We start from the raw sequence: 16167 nt of genomic DNA, 5'->3' as shown, positions 1-16167 counted from the left end.
GCGCGCGTCCGCCGCGCATGCGCACACACGCTCGTAGGAAGGCCGGGAGTTCGAGGTGGACGATGGCGGAGCTGGGTGAGGCGGACGAAGCGGAGTTGCAGCGCCTGGTGGCAGCCGAACAACAGAAAGCGCAGTTCACGGCACAGGTGCGAGGACAAGGACCGCGGTGGAGAGAAAGGAGGCTGAGGCTCAGGTTGACTTTTCAGGCTCTTTACTCAGCCCGCGAAGTGACTGCCGCTAGAAAAAAACTAGCAGAGCTCTGCCACCTCGCTACGGGGAGGCTGCCCAATGCTCGTTCTTGCTGCGCCCGGTTCTTCTCGGAAAAGAAATGAGCATGGCCCTCCAGGCCCTGGTGACCAGTAGTGCTCGGGTGCCTATTCTGCAAACCCGGCGTGGGGGAAAGAGAAAGTGTAAAGCAGAGGAGAAAGGTTCGGGCGACGCCAAGGTCACCGGAAACTAGTTTGGCGGCGAGCTCTCTGGGCTTGGCATTCGGAAGGTCTGGGTTCTGATCCAGCCTCTGCCCCTTACAGGCCACGTACCTCTAGGCAAGACACCCACCCATATGGGTCCTGGTTTTGCAGTCAGTCGCCTGCTGTCTCACTGGATTGTAGAGACCATATACGATAATGTATTTGAAAACGACAAAGTAGTAGGACATTAATGGAGAAAAGTGGACTCTGAAGTAGTCCGTGTGGACTGTAGTTTAGAACAAGTGTTTTGGAGCCCTTTCGCCACCGTTTGAAACCCGGCCTGGTCGCTTACTAGCAGCAGGACCACTCCCAGTATGGCTTGTTGCTTAACCACGTCTCAGACTGAGAGGACAGTCACACTTTAGGACCGCAGACAGTATTGACTGAGTACTCAGCATCCCAAAAAGGACGCCCTCAGTAAATGGTTAAAGAACTGCTCTGTAAGGGATAGATTTGGAGTGAGATGAATGCAGTGGTTTGGGGGACATTCATTGGTACCATACCTTCCCAGCTTATACTCGAGCTAATTGGGAAGATAAAAGATACTCACCCTGCCTGAAAATTTACAGTCTGATTAAGGACTTAACACAGTTGTAAAAAATAGACCGTGGCCTTCAAGGAGGTAAAAATTTGAACTGTGTTGAAGAATGGGAAAAATCTTTAGGGGGGGCATTCCAGGAATATTAAGGGTCGAGTATGCTATGCATGTACTTCATGGAAGCACAACAGGTTAGTGGTTAAATAAGGGAGTGCCCTGAGTGGCTGAGAGGAACTGATGCATTAAGCAAACACAGGGGTGACGTGACGGAGAGTAATTTTTAATCACTAAAGAGAAAAACAGAAATGGGGAGGATAAAGGATTACTGCAACATAAGGACAAGGATCTGGGCCATACTGGTGACAAGTTATGAAGTGAGGAAAGAGAGCCCATGGTTTGTTGATTGAATGATTCCATCAGGTGATAGAAAATGAGAAGAATGGGAAGGAAATAAAGTTGGCAGAGTTAGACCTATATGCAGACATCAATGGCTATTTTCTTTCTCCTTAGGTGCATCACTTCATGGAGCTATGCTGGGATAAATGTGTGGAGAAGCCAGGGAATCGCCTAGACTCTCGCACTGAAAACTGCCTCTCCAGCTGTGTGGACCGCTTCATTGACACTACTCTTGCTATCACCAGTCGCTTTGCCCAGATTGTACAGAAAGGAGGGCAATAGGCCATCCGTTGGGAGAATGACAGAAGAAACAAAGGACTTGTTAGAGCAGATTGATGGGCCACTGGGGGAAGGTCGTCAGCCCATTGTCAGGTGAACTTGAGGCTGTTACCAAGCCTGTTGGTGCTAAAAAGTCACAGATCAAATGTTCAAAAAGTGAAATTTATTTATTTGGAATTCAGAAATTCCATGTTGTATCACAACAATTACTCAATAAATGTGAATTCTCCAACTCTTTTTTTTTAACCCCATTCTAGGATTTAATATAGAGATCTCTGATGGGCAGGAACACTAGAAGCAAGTGTTCCAAGACCAGTAGTGCAAATGAGAGATCTTGGGTTTTGAAGGGCCATCCTAAACCACTAATTAAGGGGGCTAGAAGAACCATCAAAACCTTAGCCTAAGGTATAGAAGAGAAATTGGGGTTGAGAAGGGTGAAGAACAGAAAACAGCTTTATTGCTTATACATGACCAAGAAAAGGTAAACATGGCAAAAAAAAAAAAAAAAACAAACAACCAAAAAAACAAAACAGGCAAGATGTGTATTCTTGGGATAGAAATAGGCCTGCTAGTATGGGAGAAAGGGAAGGTCAAGCCCAAAACAGAACCAACTTCCTGGAAATGCCTTGTTCCACTGGCCCATCTTCCTGAGTCTGTGCTAAAATCAATACTTTTACAGCACAGAAACAATGCTTCAAAAAAATACATGAAGACTCCTTCCAACAAAGATTTCACTTACTTCAAGAACAAAACAATTGCTTTAGGTTAAGAGGTAGTAATTACAGACGTCCTGCCCTCCCACCCATGGGCCCCCACTAATCCCAAAGGTAAAAATATACGCCATGGAACAATGACAGTTGAGTACCAAAGTATTAATATTTCAAGTAAATATCCTCAAAGGTAGCACCTGCTTATAATCAAGGGATGAGAACCTCTAGCCAACCATGTATTTTGTGACTAAGCACTTTATTAGAAATCTGTTCTGGAAAGAACAAATTTAGTAGTTAGAACCACAAAGTATTACCACCTCATGGAATGTTGTTATAGTTCTATTCTATTGCTGGTGTCTTAGACTGTCATGCTACCATGAAGTATTTCTTGTATTCTACATGGGGAAGGTAAGGCCAGGAAGGTTAACTTACCTGTTCAGACCTCATAACTAGTTAGTGGCAGAACCAAGACCAAAAGTCTGGGTTTTCAAGTTTTCTACTCAGCCGATGAAGTGACAACCAGGAAAAACAATGTCACTTGACATTCCGTGATAATGAAAAAACTCACCTGTGTTCTACCAGCCTTTTTTCAGTGATATTTTGTTTTTTTTAAGAATTAACAGTAGAGATCACAGTATAGAGCAAAGGGAAATAATACGGTCTCTGCTTGGTGCTGTAATCAGAAGGCTGACTGGGAAGAAGTGGGTGCATCCCTGAGAAGCCTGTTTCATTTTGGAACTGATTCAACATAACTTCAGGGAAAATCTAAAGTTCATTAATAGATTTAGAAATGAACAAGGAAGATAACATTTAAATGGCAGTTGCAACCCTGAATCCTGTTCAGAGCACCATTAAACAGCATGACCAATTCCTAACTTTATCCCATTTGGTTGAGGATTAAGACAACCGAAGAAAGAATTTTGAACACAAGGCCATTTAGGCAATAGACAACAAAGGAAGTAGAAAACCATTTACTATCCAATTACCATGTTTAGGGGTATACTGAGTGTAGCCACAGACCCTGTCCAGCAGAGAAATTTGACCAAAAAACCCTAGTCTCATAACAGCGGTCTATGGGTATTATGAAGGAAAAATATCTTGTTCTTATACACTTTTTCTCATTAAATAAACTGGACCATATCTAAGGGGCCAAATACAGAAAGATCAAAGCACCAAGGCTGAAGACACAAAAAGTTAAGTCCTGGCACCTGCTATATAAAGATAGCAACACGATGTTCCCTTACAGCATTCTACACAGCACCGGTTCCAATCCACCTCTCGATCCCAACCCTTGCCCTTCCCCAGATTCAACATTCCAATTGGTGTACCCAGGTCATTATTGGGTTCAGCTTTCTGGGTCCTTTAATTTGCTGTATATGCACTCTACCCTAAATGTGATTAATTGCAAAAAATAATCTCTTCGAGAAAACTTCATAACAAAATACCAGATTCCCTATTAACAGTAAGAGGATCAAGTGTAACAGGCCAAAACAAGACAAGTCTGTCAGAACATATATAGATGGCACAGGACAGCTCTGACCTCAGGGCCCCTGTGTTGGGCAATAGAGTCACTGGCAAAACCCCAAGGTGACAGAGCTGCAAGTAACCAGTCAGATGGGCAAATGAAGAATGTTTCTTTCTCATTTAGTCGTCCTCTGAACTCTCTGCAGACCTTTCATCTGTAGCCACTTTCCAATTTGTGCGTTTGTTTGTCCTCTCCTGTATTTCATTGTTAACTACAGGGATATGGACTTTTTTCTCTCTCTTTTTCCTTTTGGTTTTCTTAGTGTCTCTTTCCTCGCCTTCCTCAGAACTGCTGGATGCGGAATCATCGGACTGGGAAGTATCACTTTCTGCATCCAAGAATAAAGCAGGTTTCTTGAGCGACTTTTTCCTGGATTTTTTCTTGCGCTTATGTGGCTGTTTCCTTTTCCCGGTACTAGAAGCCCCAGTTTCTTCTGAAAACTCGCTTGAGGAATCTGCTGTTACATCTGTGGCTTCCTTTTTGCTTTTCTTCTGTTTTTTGTGTGACTTTTTTTTCTGCTTTTTTTTGTGGGATTTCTTTGACTTCTTGTGTTTGTGAGACTCGTGGGTAGATGATTTTACTTGGGGAGATGTTTTTTTTCCATTGGTAATATCTTGCTGGTCACTACTAATAAAAAAGAGAAACTGCTTTACTATAGGAAATAAAAAGTCTATTAATATTTTAGTATTCTACACTCTAGATAGAAAGTTGGGGTTAACATCTGAATTTTAAATACGAGCTTTGACGTAGGGTTACTATGAGACTATCACTCTTTTTGTTTTCTCATTTTGTTTTCTTAAAGATAAATTCTCATCTGTCACCTTGAGTTACTGTATGGAATACTATGTAGAAGAACCTAAATGCTATGTATATGCAGAACATCAATCAGGAAACGGCAAAATATCAAGTATCTCCAAACTAAATTGCCTATTATTTTCTGGTTACATTTTTAATGGCAAATGTTATCTCCTTTATAAAATTAGGAACCCACGGCACCTGGGTGGCTCAGCTGGTTAAGCATCCGACTTGGTTCAGGTCATGATCTCACAGTCCATGAGTTCAAGCCCCGAGTCGGGCTCTGTGCGGACAGCTCAGAGCCTGGAGCCTGCTTCAGATTCTGTGTCTCCCTCTCTCTCTACCCTTCCCCTGCTAATGCTCTCTCTGTCTCAAAAATAAATAAAAAAAATTTTTTAAATAAATAAATAAATAAATAAATAAATAAATAAATAAATAAAATTAGGAACCCCATTTATAGTTCAGATTTGGAATAGTATTACTTGGTATTGGTTCACTTGGTTTCTAACTTTTTTTTCAGTAAGCCTATTTGCCTTACCTGTCTGTTTCAAATTCTTCAGGGTATAACTCTTTGTAACCGCTGTGACCCCATCTGTAAGATGACACAGATATTATATGTTATTATTAAGGCAATACATACATTTAAGTTAAAAAAAAATTAGACGGACTTACGAGTGCACCCATACACAGACAGGCATACAGAACAAAGAAAACACCATAGAGCCAACCCCATCTTCAAGCTCAGTAACTTAACTGGCTACATTTTCTGTACTGCACACTATCATTTTAGACACAAAGGATTCTTTTGTCCATTTGTAAGAGAACTTGCCATTCTCAAGAACTCTTCTACTCTGCTCTTTAGCTGTGAAATACTTCTCCAAAAACAACTCTTAACATAATGCTGTCTATATTGGGACAATTGTTTTTTACAGAGCAATTTTACTAAGATGTAATTCCTATACCATAAAATTCACTCTTTTGAAGTGTACAATTCAGTGGCTTTTAGTATATTCAGAGTTGTGCAACCGTCACCACTATCTAATTTCAGAACACTCTCATCACCCAAAAAGGAACTCCATCCTCTAGCACTAACTCTCCATTCCTCCCTCTCCTGTAGCCCATGGCAACCACGAATCTACTTTCTGTCTCTATGGATTTGCCGATTCTGGACATACCGTATAAATAGAATCATGTAATAAGTGGCCTTTTGTGTCTGGTTTTTTCCACCTGTTTCCAAGCTTCATCCATGTTACAGTATATCAGTACTTTATTCCTCTCACCGTCAAAGAACATCACATTAGTCCCCCCTTATCTTCGGTTTTGCTTTCTGGAAGCAGATCGCCCTCCTTCTGTCATATTGTCAGAGGTCAGCAGCAGCCTAACGCTATATCAAAATGCCTACATCATTCCCCTCACTTCATCTCATCACACAGGCATTTTATCATCTCACATCATCACAAGAAGAATGATGAATACAGTATTAATAAAATATTTGAGAAACCACATTCACATAAATTTTATTACAGTATATTGTTACAATTGTTCTATTTTTAGTTATTGTAAAGCTCTTACTGTCTCCAATTTAGAAATTAAACTTCATCAGGGGCACCTAGGTGGCTCAGTCGGTTAAGCATCCGACTTCAGCTCAGGTCATGATCTCATGGTTTGTGAGTTTGAGCCTGGGGTAGGGCTCTCTGCTGTCAGCACAGAGCCCATTTCAGATCCTCTGCCCTGCCTCTCTGCCCCTCCCCTGCTCGTGCTCACTCTCTCTCTCAAAAATAAATATTTAAAAACTAGAAAAAGAAATTAACTTTATCATAAGTATGTATGTATAGGAAAAAACATAGTATATATAGGGTTCAGTACTACTCACGGTTTTAGGCAACCACTGGGGGTCTTAGAACATATCCTCATGGATAAGGGTGGGGACTACTGTACCACATTTTGTTTATCCCTTCATCAGTTGACAGACATTTGGGTTTCCACTTTGGGGCCATTATGATAATTATGCTATGAACATTTGTGTGCAAGTTTTTGTAGGGATAATTAATTTTTAAAAGTATATACTCTCAAGTCAGATATCATTAATGGTCACAAGAATTTAGTTACAAACCTGTCTGGCATATTAGCTTCATAATCATATAACTTCTTATTCCAGGATTTAGCCTTAAGAAAGTCATCTTCCAGTGCCCCAGAAATTTCAGTCTTTGGCCTCCAATAGTCTCTTTGACTTTCTTCATCAAAACCATCACTACGCATCCGGCTATAAGGAAAAACAGAAGAACTTTTATATTTGGAAGCAATCTGCAAGGTTCCTTTATGGAATGTCATACACAAAACCCACTGAACAAGCTAAGGGGAAAACAACCACCTGATAACTAGTATTAAAAAAAAAAAATGTAAAAAGTCATGATCTGTTCTACTGTCTAAGTCTGTACACTTATCCAGGGAAAATCTGACCATTACTACCCATCCTATTGCAGGATACAGACAAAAATGACTTATGGACTATGGCATGCTGTAGCTCGCTCACTGATTCTCAAGTAGGAGGGCATGCAAAGAAGGATGCTGAGAATAATCACAGCTGGTGACAATTTCCAACTACTCTGGAGATTTCGGAATCTCCAGGGAAGGTTTTCCCTTCCTCGAAAACCAGCAACCTTCTGCACTGAGGTCATAGTAACAGTAGGAACAAGGCCTAACCCATGAGGATGCTGGGGTAGAAAAACAGTTGAGAACCATTGACACAGCCTGTGCTTACAAGGTCCACTAACAAGTCACTCTGCAAGCTAACTGATTATCAAAAATGTTTAAGGGCCGCCTATATGCTAGGCACAAGTTCTAGCTGCTAGGAATGTAATAGCAAATGAGACAATCAGAATCCTGCCCCTAAAGAGATTATGATTTAAAGATTTATTAGACCATGACAGGTATTAATAATTCACTCTAAAAATAGTATTTTGTTCCTGGAAATGCCTCTTAGAATTGAACAAGCAATACAAGACAAACCATCATCTGCACTAACTTCTAAATTCTCAAAGGACCATCTTTAGAAAGGAAACATTTTATCTGCAAATATCTGCAAAGATATTTATTTTTATATTGAGACCATGCCTTCTTTACCTTGGAGACCCCAAATACTTTCTTGTTTAAAGCCCTTCACATACAGCCAATCCTGAGTTGTATGTACTCCAAAGCCTGAGTACTCCACAGGCACACTCACTCTCCTTAAATATCTCATATATTGTTTCCCTGGGTGGGTTTAGAAATTAGCATTATTAGTATAGTCATTTTTCATATACACAGCTCTACACTAACAGGCATATGAAGCCCAAGAGATGTTCCCAATACTCAGACATTCCTATACCTCCATAGATAAGACAGCTAAGCCTGTATTATCCTTTATACTCAACAGTGAAACTATTTAGAAGGTAATGTGAAAGGCTGTGTGACTTGGTGAACACAACAAGGAGATGGGGTAAAGAAAAGACTCACAGAGAATCTAAGACTAACAGAGGAAAGGAGTGAATGATAGCTTAAGTGACTGTAAGTTACCAACAGTAAATCTTAAAAGCCACCAAGCAAGGTCAGAATACACAAAATCCTTAACTTTTAAAGTTGTTCAAGGTAGAATTTTGGAATTCAGTACCAAGAATTAAGCCATATGTATCATAGCCACTATCTTTATGCGTGGGTCTAGATTTATGAAAGAAGGAAGGCTTAAAGATTCACAGAACTGAACTCATCTATCTTTAGCGTACTAAAATGCTTTTACGTGAAAGTTAACAGTTCTAAAGAAGATCAGAATTATTTTGGTTCTTAGAGTTGCAATTTCACCTTGAACTACTGGGTAACATTTTCCTTTTGGTTCCCCGGTAGGCATCTTCCATCTGTTTCTCCAGTTCTCTTATTTTCCACATATCTGATTCCTCCTGAATCTACATTTTTTTTAAAGAAAAGAAATACAAATAAATGACTAAAAATAACATTTTACATCAAAGAAAAGTAACTGACAAAACACTCTGCACTAATTATTGCATTACAGATTGGGTTATAACCAGGAACCTGGGAAACAAATTCAGGATTTCTAGAGTGGCTAAATAATCCGACCCAGTGAATCTCAAATGTTCTGCAGCCACACGAGAACTTTTTAACCCTGCACAGACACACCTATCACCTTACTAATTTTGCAATTATGCTGCAATTATCAAATGATAATCCTTTCTGTTTCAATTAGTCACCAAGTTCTTGGGATTCTATCTCCTAAATTCCTCTTCATCCCTGTTTACTGTCACTTCAGTCACTGTTTTCATGCGAACTGCTCATCATCTCTCACCGGTAGCACTGCAATTGACTAACTGGTGTCTCTATTATTTCACTCCATCTGATCTATCCCCTACCCAGCTAACTAATCATCTAAGATACAAATACAAATTAAAGACTTTGATGGTTTCTTTATTATTTAGAGGAAAAAGCGTCACAAGCCAACTCTAACTTACCCTTCAAGCTTTATCTTCCCTCACTACCCCGTGGCCCCGCCCCCCCCCACTCCCTACTTTCTGAATGCACAGTTTATTGCCAAGCCCCAAGTGCTTCATGCTCCTTTTTGTTGCCATGTGAGTACATGATGTTCCTTCTGTCTGGAATGATCTTTTACACATGGTAAAGTTTAACCTGTTAAACGAGAACTAATTCAAATATCATCAGCAGCTCAAATGCCACCCATTCTGTGAAGCCTTTCCTTATTTCCCAAGGCAGATTTCATTATTCATTCCTCAGTGCACTGAAGCACTTTGTGTATGTCTCTATTACAGTACTTATCAAATTGATTATAATTACCGATTTTATTCACCTTTGTATCTCCAAACTGCCAAAATAATGCTTGGCACACTGTATGCCTTCAATAAATGTTGAGGAATAACCAGATTGTACCTCTTACCTTATTGTGAGCATCTGTATGCCGGATGACATTCCTCAGGAGGACTTTCCCCAATGGAACCCGGGACATTCTTCAATCTGAAATTAATCAAGATATAACACTTAATAAAAATAATTTCCTTTATTACCTTCTCTTTTATTACAATGTTATAAGGAAGCACGAGGTAAAGAAAAGATCACTGAACAAGAAGTCAGAAGTCCTAAGGGGTAGTTTTCCCTTTACCATTAAAAGAAGAAAAATGTCTGACCACACTAATATGAAGATGAATGTAACTGAGATAAATGTACGTCGAAGTTCTTTTAAACTGCACAAAGTTAGTGCTTTCAAGAGCACCATTTTATTTAATCTTCAACACAATCCCATGTTTTATATGAGGCAAACATCTTCATTCTTATTTTGTAGGTGAAATTCCCTTAAACCATAACTTGCCCCAGGCCAGATTGCCCAAGGCAAACCAGGTCCAGATTAGAAATCAACTCTGGAATCCCAAAATCAGTTCGTCAAGCAAATATCTAGATTTGAGACTATCAGGGACCAGCAAATGTCAACATTTGACATCAAATGCAGAGAGGCCCTAAATTTCTCCACTCGGGAGCATTTTACTTTCTAATTTGTACAGAAGCCTCCAAAATACAGATGACAAGGGTATCCAGTGTGTAGCTAGCAGCGGTTTTGTGCAACCACCCCACCGCTCACTCACCCCTCGATCCTGAGGAAATCAGGCATCTTGCTAGTGTGAGACGAAGAACCACTCCATTACAAGATCTCCTCCGACCCAGGAAGCCAAGGAGTCAGGGCTCAAAGGCAGCTCTGCAGCTTCACCCGAGTCCTTCGTGAAAACGCAGCCTTCCCACCGGTTATTCTGCCCTCACCCGCGGCCCAGGCCACCGCTGCCTTGCCCCCAGCCCAGACCGACAGGAAGATCTCTTTCCGGACTGAGGCCGGAGTCTGCGCCGGCGCGGAATCCGGAGGGCCGGGTAGACGGGGCATTCCCCGCTCACGCTCCTCTGGGACGGACCCGGGGGTTGGGCTTCGCTCTCCCGAAAGGATGGGGAGGCTCTGGACGGGTACAATCCTCGACTGGGCCCCAAGAAATACCTAGAGTGCCCGAAGGGGGGGGTGAAGCTTCCAAAGGGAAGTCAGAGAAAATACCCCCATCTCTGTCACCGGGATCCCTGCCCCCCAGCGGCCACGGAGCTCCCGGTAACCTTCCCTCCAAACGCCCTCCCCATACAGACACACACAAACACACCCATACCGTGCGCCGCAGCCTCGCGTGGCGGGGATTTGGGGAGGGGGGAGGGGGAGGTCTGGGAGACAAGGGAGCGAACTTCCCTTCCAGGCCGGAAGTCGTGCTCCTGAGAAACTCTTCCCACCAACAGGAGACGCGGAGACTCCCACAAGGAGAGTTTCCAGGATCCTCTAGAGATCGAAAGGTGCGGAAGGGAGGCGGGCGCCTTCCTGGAAAAGAAGTGGGTCAGGCTCAACTGAAAAGCAAGAAGGAGGAGATTCCGGAACTAGATGTAAAAGTCCTTTCTGCCTGGAGCTTTCCGGACCCAATTAGATGTTGGACCCGGTCTGGTTACCCTGGTAACAGGTGTCGCTGTTTGTCAAGGAACCGAGAGAGGAGGTGGGTTCGCCGACCTCTGGAGTGATTGTTCTTTAGTTAAGCTTCCCATTTAGTTTAACCCTACTAAAAAAAGAAAAAAAAATAGTTTAACCCTACTATAGTATTCGGAGAACCCAAACCTCCTCTTTGCCTCATTCTGTGGCTGCTGTGGGACGCCTCTCCAGTGGGGGAGGAGGGCAAGGGAGGTTATCTCTAGACACAGATGGTGTATTATTACTCTCATACAGTGTTAACGAAGTGTCCCAGTTTCTCCATATTAATTAATTCTCACAATAACCTATGACATAGGTATTACCGTCTTCATTTTGAGAATTAACTGATGTATATAACCTAATTGCTCAGGGTCACACACCTAAGTGATAAAGCTAAAATGGGATCTAGGCATTCCAGCTCCAGCTTTGCCTAAGCTGGAGGAAGCTATAAGGATGTCTCCTGTGGCCCTCACCCCACACACACCTCTGGCAGTTTCAGGACTGGATAGGCACCGGTCAGCCAAAACCCAGGTATTGGAACAAGAAAATCACCCGTAATCCAGACTTTCAATGACTCCCCTCAGCACTTGAGAGGGTCTAGGCAGAGGTAAGGACTTGATATCTGAGACGACAACCTGAGAACTTTAAGAAGGGGTGCTAGATAATTAGAGAATAAGGAAAAGAAAAATGGTGCTGATCCACAATTTGTTAGACACAGGTGCTGACTTCACCCAAACAAGACCTGTTCTTCCTTCTCCAAAAGAAGAAATGAATCACTAGTTACACAGACCTTTTTCCCCTTAAGTCATATCTTTCCACAGACTTAAGAGGCCTATTCACCTCAATCATGGAGTCTTCCTCAAAGGGTCTGCTCACCCAAGTTACTCAGTTCTGGAACCTCCTAGACGATCTGGCTGAAAGCAACCCTGAGGGCTACGAGAAGTTTATTCAACAGCAGCTGAAAGAAGGGGAACAGCTCTGTGCCGCCCCAGAACCATGGCTCTGTCTGCAAACCAGGATCCTGGTATGTAGAGTTGGTTCCCAGGGATGGGAGGTCTTGACTGAAATAATCCTGGAACAATCAGAGAATAACTTACCTTTAGCTATTGCGACTTTAAGAAAACTCGAGGGAAACTACCACTCTAAGTGGAGAGTGAAACAGTGTGGAGGATCATGCTGAAGGAGTAAGAATGGGAAGTTCCCACTGGATACATTTTGGAGATCTCACAATAAGCCATCTTCTACTAGAATAAAAAAAAAAGTAAAATGATTTGAGAATCATAGAGTTGGAGGTTTTTCACCTAAAAAGAACTTAGTTGGCTGAGAGGTAAGGAAGTGGTGAAATAAGGTCAAATTCACCTGGAATAGCTGCTTGGATCAGTGCCCCCTCCTTCCTCCCAGTTCCTCTGGCAGTGGCAGCTGTATATCGAAGGAAAGTCAGTAGCTTGGAGGAAATCAGGTAACAGTACAATTTCTCAGACACAGTTTTGTTTTATTTTTTTATGGTGGCAAATTTAGATTTAGCTAGCTGGACTCAGTTTAGATGATCCCAATTTTGTTGGCAGCATCCAAAGCATCATAGTCAGGAGCCAGTCGAACATATGCTTTCTTTTCTCCATCCGGCCTGATCAGAGTGTTGACCTTGGCCATGTCAGTGTCATAGAGCTTCTTCACAGCCTGTTTGATCTGGTGCTTGTTGGCCTTGACATCCCCAACCAACACAAGTGTGTTGTTTTCTATTTTCTTCATGGCTGGCTCCGTAGTCACGGGGAAAGACTGGTCAAGCTTGTTTCTCCTGGGGGCTCTGTTAACGAGGATATTCGGGTTGCCTTTGGAGACACGGTGTCTTGAGCCATTGGAATGTAGGTGATGTGCGGATCTCCTTTTTTTCATGCCCCTGGATGCCTTTCCGTACTGCTTTCTTGGCCTTCAAAGCCTTTACTTTGGCTTCGGCATTGGGAGGGGCAGGGGCTTCCTTCTTCGCCTTAGGTGCCATCTTCGTGAAAGGGCTCAAACACAGTTTTAATACACAGAATGGCTATTTTAGAGCATAAAATTATCTGAGTTACCTTTAGGCTATGATTTAAAAAAACAACTAGGTTTTGAGATATGAAAAATTATTTGCTTTTTAGAAACCAAAGGAAAAAATACTTTTCATCAACCTGTGTCAGTGGAAAAGGATCCCAGCTCCCCAGTCAAACACTCATCCGGTACCTCTAAGTATTGGCAGACCAGAAGATAGGTCTGAGACATCAGGTACATAGAATTATGGGAGATTAAGCATATTTTAAAAACTTTATTGGGAATAAGCATGTACCAGATTTTACTTGGTAAAAGCAGTACAAGTAAAATATTTTATTTGGTTGTAATGTAGTTAATAACTAATAAGCACTTTTATTTATATAAATGTGGTTCAATTTTTCTAATAATAATCCATATAAAATGCCCAGAAATGCCATAATTGAAAATTTGTGTATACAGCAACTGTGTGATTACCTCTGAAAAATACAGGAATACTTTATACTTTCCAGTTTTATCAGGATTATGGCTTAATAAATTAACTGACAGTACCATTAGTGAAATGAGTTGTCTGCATTTCACACCCTCTGAATTACACACACAGATGTTTATACAGTCATCGATGTGGCCTACAATCCTGATGTTCTCCAGGCAGCAGAAAAGGACCAAGTGAAAAAAGATCAATTAATACAGATGGCCATGAAATGCATTGAGGAAAAACTCCAATTCACTCTCTCACACTCTTACAGCATTACTAACTTTAGAATAAAAGGAAGCATTCAAAGGATGAAACAAAATCTGTTGAGAATGCAAACTGACCCCACAGATTTAAGAGAGAAAATGAAAAAGGGTAAGTTAAGAAATGTAAGTGGAAAATTTAACTGATTTAAAATTGTTTTTGCATCCTGTGTACATTTTGCAAACTAGAAATCTTGATTTTAAAAGAGAAACTTAAGATAGAAAAATAGAAAGATTGGGCATTAGAAATATTAGCATGTCCTTAAAGATTTTTCAGTACTGCAAACTTTTTAACTAAGTTCTTTGGTTTAAGATTCCCAAACTAATTTAGCTTCAGCTTTATCTGTCATTTTGGCTAACACCACACACACTAAATCTCATAGTATTTTATGTTGTTGATTAATTTTTTTTTAATTTCATCTCCCCCCCCCCCTTTTATTTTCCTGAAGAACTAACCCTTGAACAGATAAGTAGTACTGTGAGCAATCCAGACGACTTCCAACTTTTATTGCCGAAAGATGAAGTTTCAAGCAAAACAAGGTGTCTGATAGAGGAGATTTCCAGTACAGAGAGCCAGGTAGAGATGAAGGAACCAGCCTATGAATTAAAAATTGTGGCTGATCAGAATGAGAAACCTCTGAAAATTGAAATAAAAGTTGAATTACCTGGTATTAATTCCGCATCTCTCTGTGACCTTAGTGTTTCTGAGGTAAGTCGAGTAGGTAATACTATAAATTTGTGTCAGTCAACATTTACTATAATATACTCTAGTAACAAACTGCACGATCTCAGTGGTTTACAGCAGTTTACTCAGCTTACATGTCACCTAGGCCTCTGCTCCAGGGTCTTGCACATTTCGAGATACAGGTGAAGGGGTAGGTCCCATCTGAGATATGCCATTCTCATGGAAGAAGGAAAATACAAATGGGTAACTCATGCAATGGCTCCTAAAACTTTCTCTCAGACAGCATATATCACTTTTACTCCACATTCTGTTGGCCAAACTCAGGTCACAAGGCCAAATCCTACATCAATAGGGCTAGTGAGAATATTCTCACAGGAATTCAAATGGCAAGGATGTATAATCCTCTAACAAGAGAAATAATTGGTTGAAAATAAAACTTAGTCCTATTTCTCAGTCCTGACGTTTTAGAATTCCTGGGCTCTGTATATTCTCTTTTAATCCTACTTACAAACTGGGAAATTCTTTTCTCAGCTCATCTCTTTTTGTAGTAGCTTATTAAATGTAGCCAGTAAGACTAATGCATGCTACCAACATTCTATTTTCACACTTCTTTACCTAAAGACACAAACCAGGTACATGTTAGTTGCCTTTCAAATTATTGTGATAGTTTTACTAAGGCCTTTATCATCACTGTTAAAACCTGGATCACCGTTTTTCCTATCGCTGATAAATTTTGCTTGCTGTTTCCTGGTCAGTCACAAAGTCAATGCCACATAATCTGGGGACAGCAACAGCTGTTTTATGGCACCATAGCAGTGAACTTTTGATGTATTGAGGAGCAATAACAAATAATCCCAAAACCTCAGGGAGCTACAACAGCAACTTTACAGTTTATTGCCAAGTCACATGGCAGTAAATGGGATCCTCATTTTATGGGAAAGGTGTGAATAACTGGGAATAATCCCCAGTAACACATATTTTAACCAAGAAATCTTTTCTATTTTCATCTTTGTTATTCTTAGGATGACTTATTGATTGAGGTCCCTGAGAAGTACAGATTATATCTGAATCTTCCAGAATCTGTGGATACTGAAATGACTACAGCAAAATTTATCAAAGAGAAAGCTACATTAATCATCATAATGCCAGTGGTATAAGTCAAGAGCATCATCTGCTTTTGGGTTTTCAGTGCTACAGGCCTGTGAAGGATAGGACCTTCATTATGGGTGAAGAGGTAGTGGTTTATCTTCAATACTGGTTTCATGTTTCTTAAGAGTTCTTTTGAATGAAATGAGATTTTCTCATCAACATGTTTATACTTTTTTTCTTTTTTAACTCCCCTCACACTTGGCTAGAAGCAGAAACTATTAAAACACTATTGCTATGATATACTTGTTTTGAAGCTATTTCTAATGGTCTTAAAAGTAACAAACTTGTCATTTAGGAAAATCCTGTTTCCAAGTAAATTGTG

At 40.9% G+C, this 16167-nt stretch overlaps 3 protein-coding genes and 1 pseudogene across 8 annotated transcripts; 2 read left to right on the top strand and 2 right to left on the bottom strand.

Moving 5' to 3' along the window:
* The first annotated feature begins 11 nt into the window (after window positions 1-11).
* Window positions 12-1915, top strand: TIMM8B (translocase of inner mitochondrial membrane 8 homolog B). The gene is made up of 2 exons (XM_007074845.3): window positions 12-146; window positions 1519-1915. The coding sequence occupies exons 1-2, from the start codon at window positions 18-20 to the stop codon at window positions 1684-1686; spliced, it is 297 nt and encodes a 98-aa protein (XP_007074907.1). The 5' UTR covers window positions 12-17; the 3' UTR covers window positions 1687-1915.
* Window positions 1827-11042, bottom strand: NKAPD1 (NKAP domain containing 1). 5 transcript variants are annotated; one of them, XM_042959128.1, is made up of 7 exons: window positions 10911-11042; window positions 10353-10481; window positions 9653-9729; window positions 8551-8651; window positions 6827-6976; window positions 5252-5305; window positions 1827-4545 (listed from the first exon to the last, which is right to left on the bottom strand). In XM_042959128.1, exons 3-7 carry the CDS (start codon window positions 9719-9721, stop codon window positions 4038-4040), a joined length of 882 nt encoding a protein of 293 aa, XP_042815062.1. In that variant the 5' UTR covers window positions 9722-9729; window positions 10353-10481; window positions 10911-11042; the 3' UTR covers window positions 1827-4037. The 5 variants fall into 5 exon arrangements, with proteins under 5 accessions (XP_042815062.1, XP_007074911.1, XP_007074910.1 ...); XM_007074849.3 differs by having other exon boundaries at window positions 10353-10382; XM_007074848.3 differs by lacking the exon at window positions 10353-10481.
* Window positions 11043-11118: 76 nt separating this feature from the next.
* On the top strand, window positions 11119-16085 carry PIH1D2 (PIH1 domain containing 2). 2 transcript variants are annotated; one of them, XM_015542525.2, is made up of 6 exons: window positions 11119-11282; window positions 12076-12278; window positions 13387-13510; window positions 13878-14123; window positions 14461-14720; window positions 15719-16085. In XM_015542525.2, exons 2-6 carry the CDS (start codon window positions 12102-12104, stop codon window positions 15851-15853), a joined length of 942 nt encoding a protein of 313 aa, XP_015398011.2. In that variant the 5' UTR covers window positions 11119-11282; window positions 12076-12101; the 3' UTR covers window positions 15854-16085. The 2 variants fall into 2 exon arrangements, with proteins under 2 accessions (XP_015398011.2, XP_007074913.2); XM_007074851.3 differs by having other exon boundaries at window positions 12060-12278.
* On the bottom strand, window positions 12788-13250 carry LOC102954490 (annotated as a pseudogene).
* Window positions 16086-16167: the final 82 nt, after the last annotated feature.

Source organism: Panthera tigris, chromosome D1, assembly GCF_018350195.1.
Source record: "Panthera tigris isolate Pti1 chromosome D1, P.tigris_Pti1_mat1.1, whole genome shotgun sequence".
In the NCBI taxonomy this organism is placed as follows: Eukaryota; Metazoa; Chordata; class Mammalia; order Carnivora; family Felidae; genus Panthera; species Panthera tigris.
Note: the sequence above shows the minus strand (reverse complement) of the source record. Positions and strands in the feature narration are given on the sequence as shown.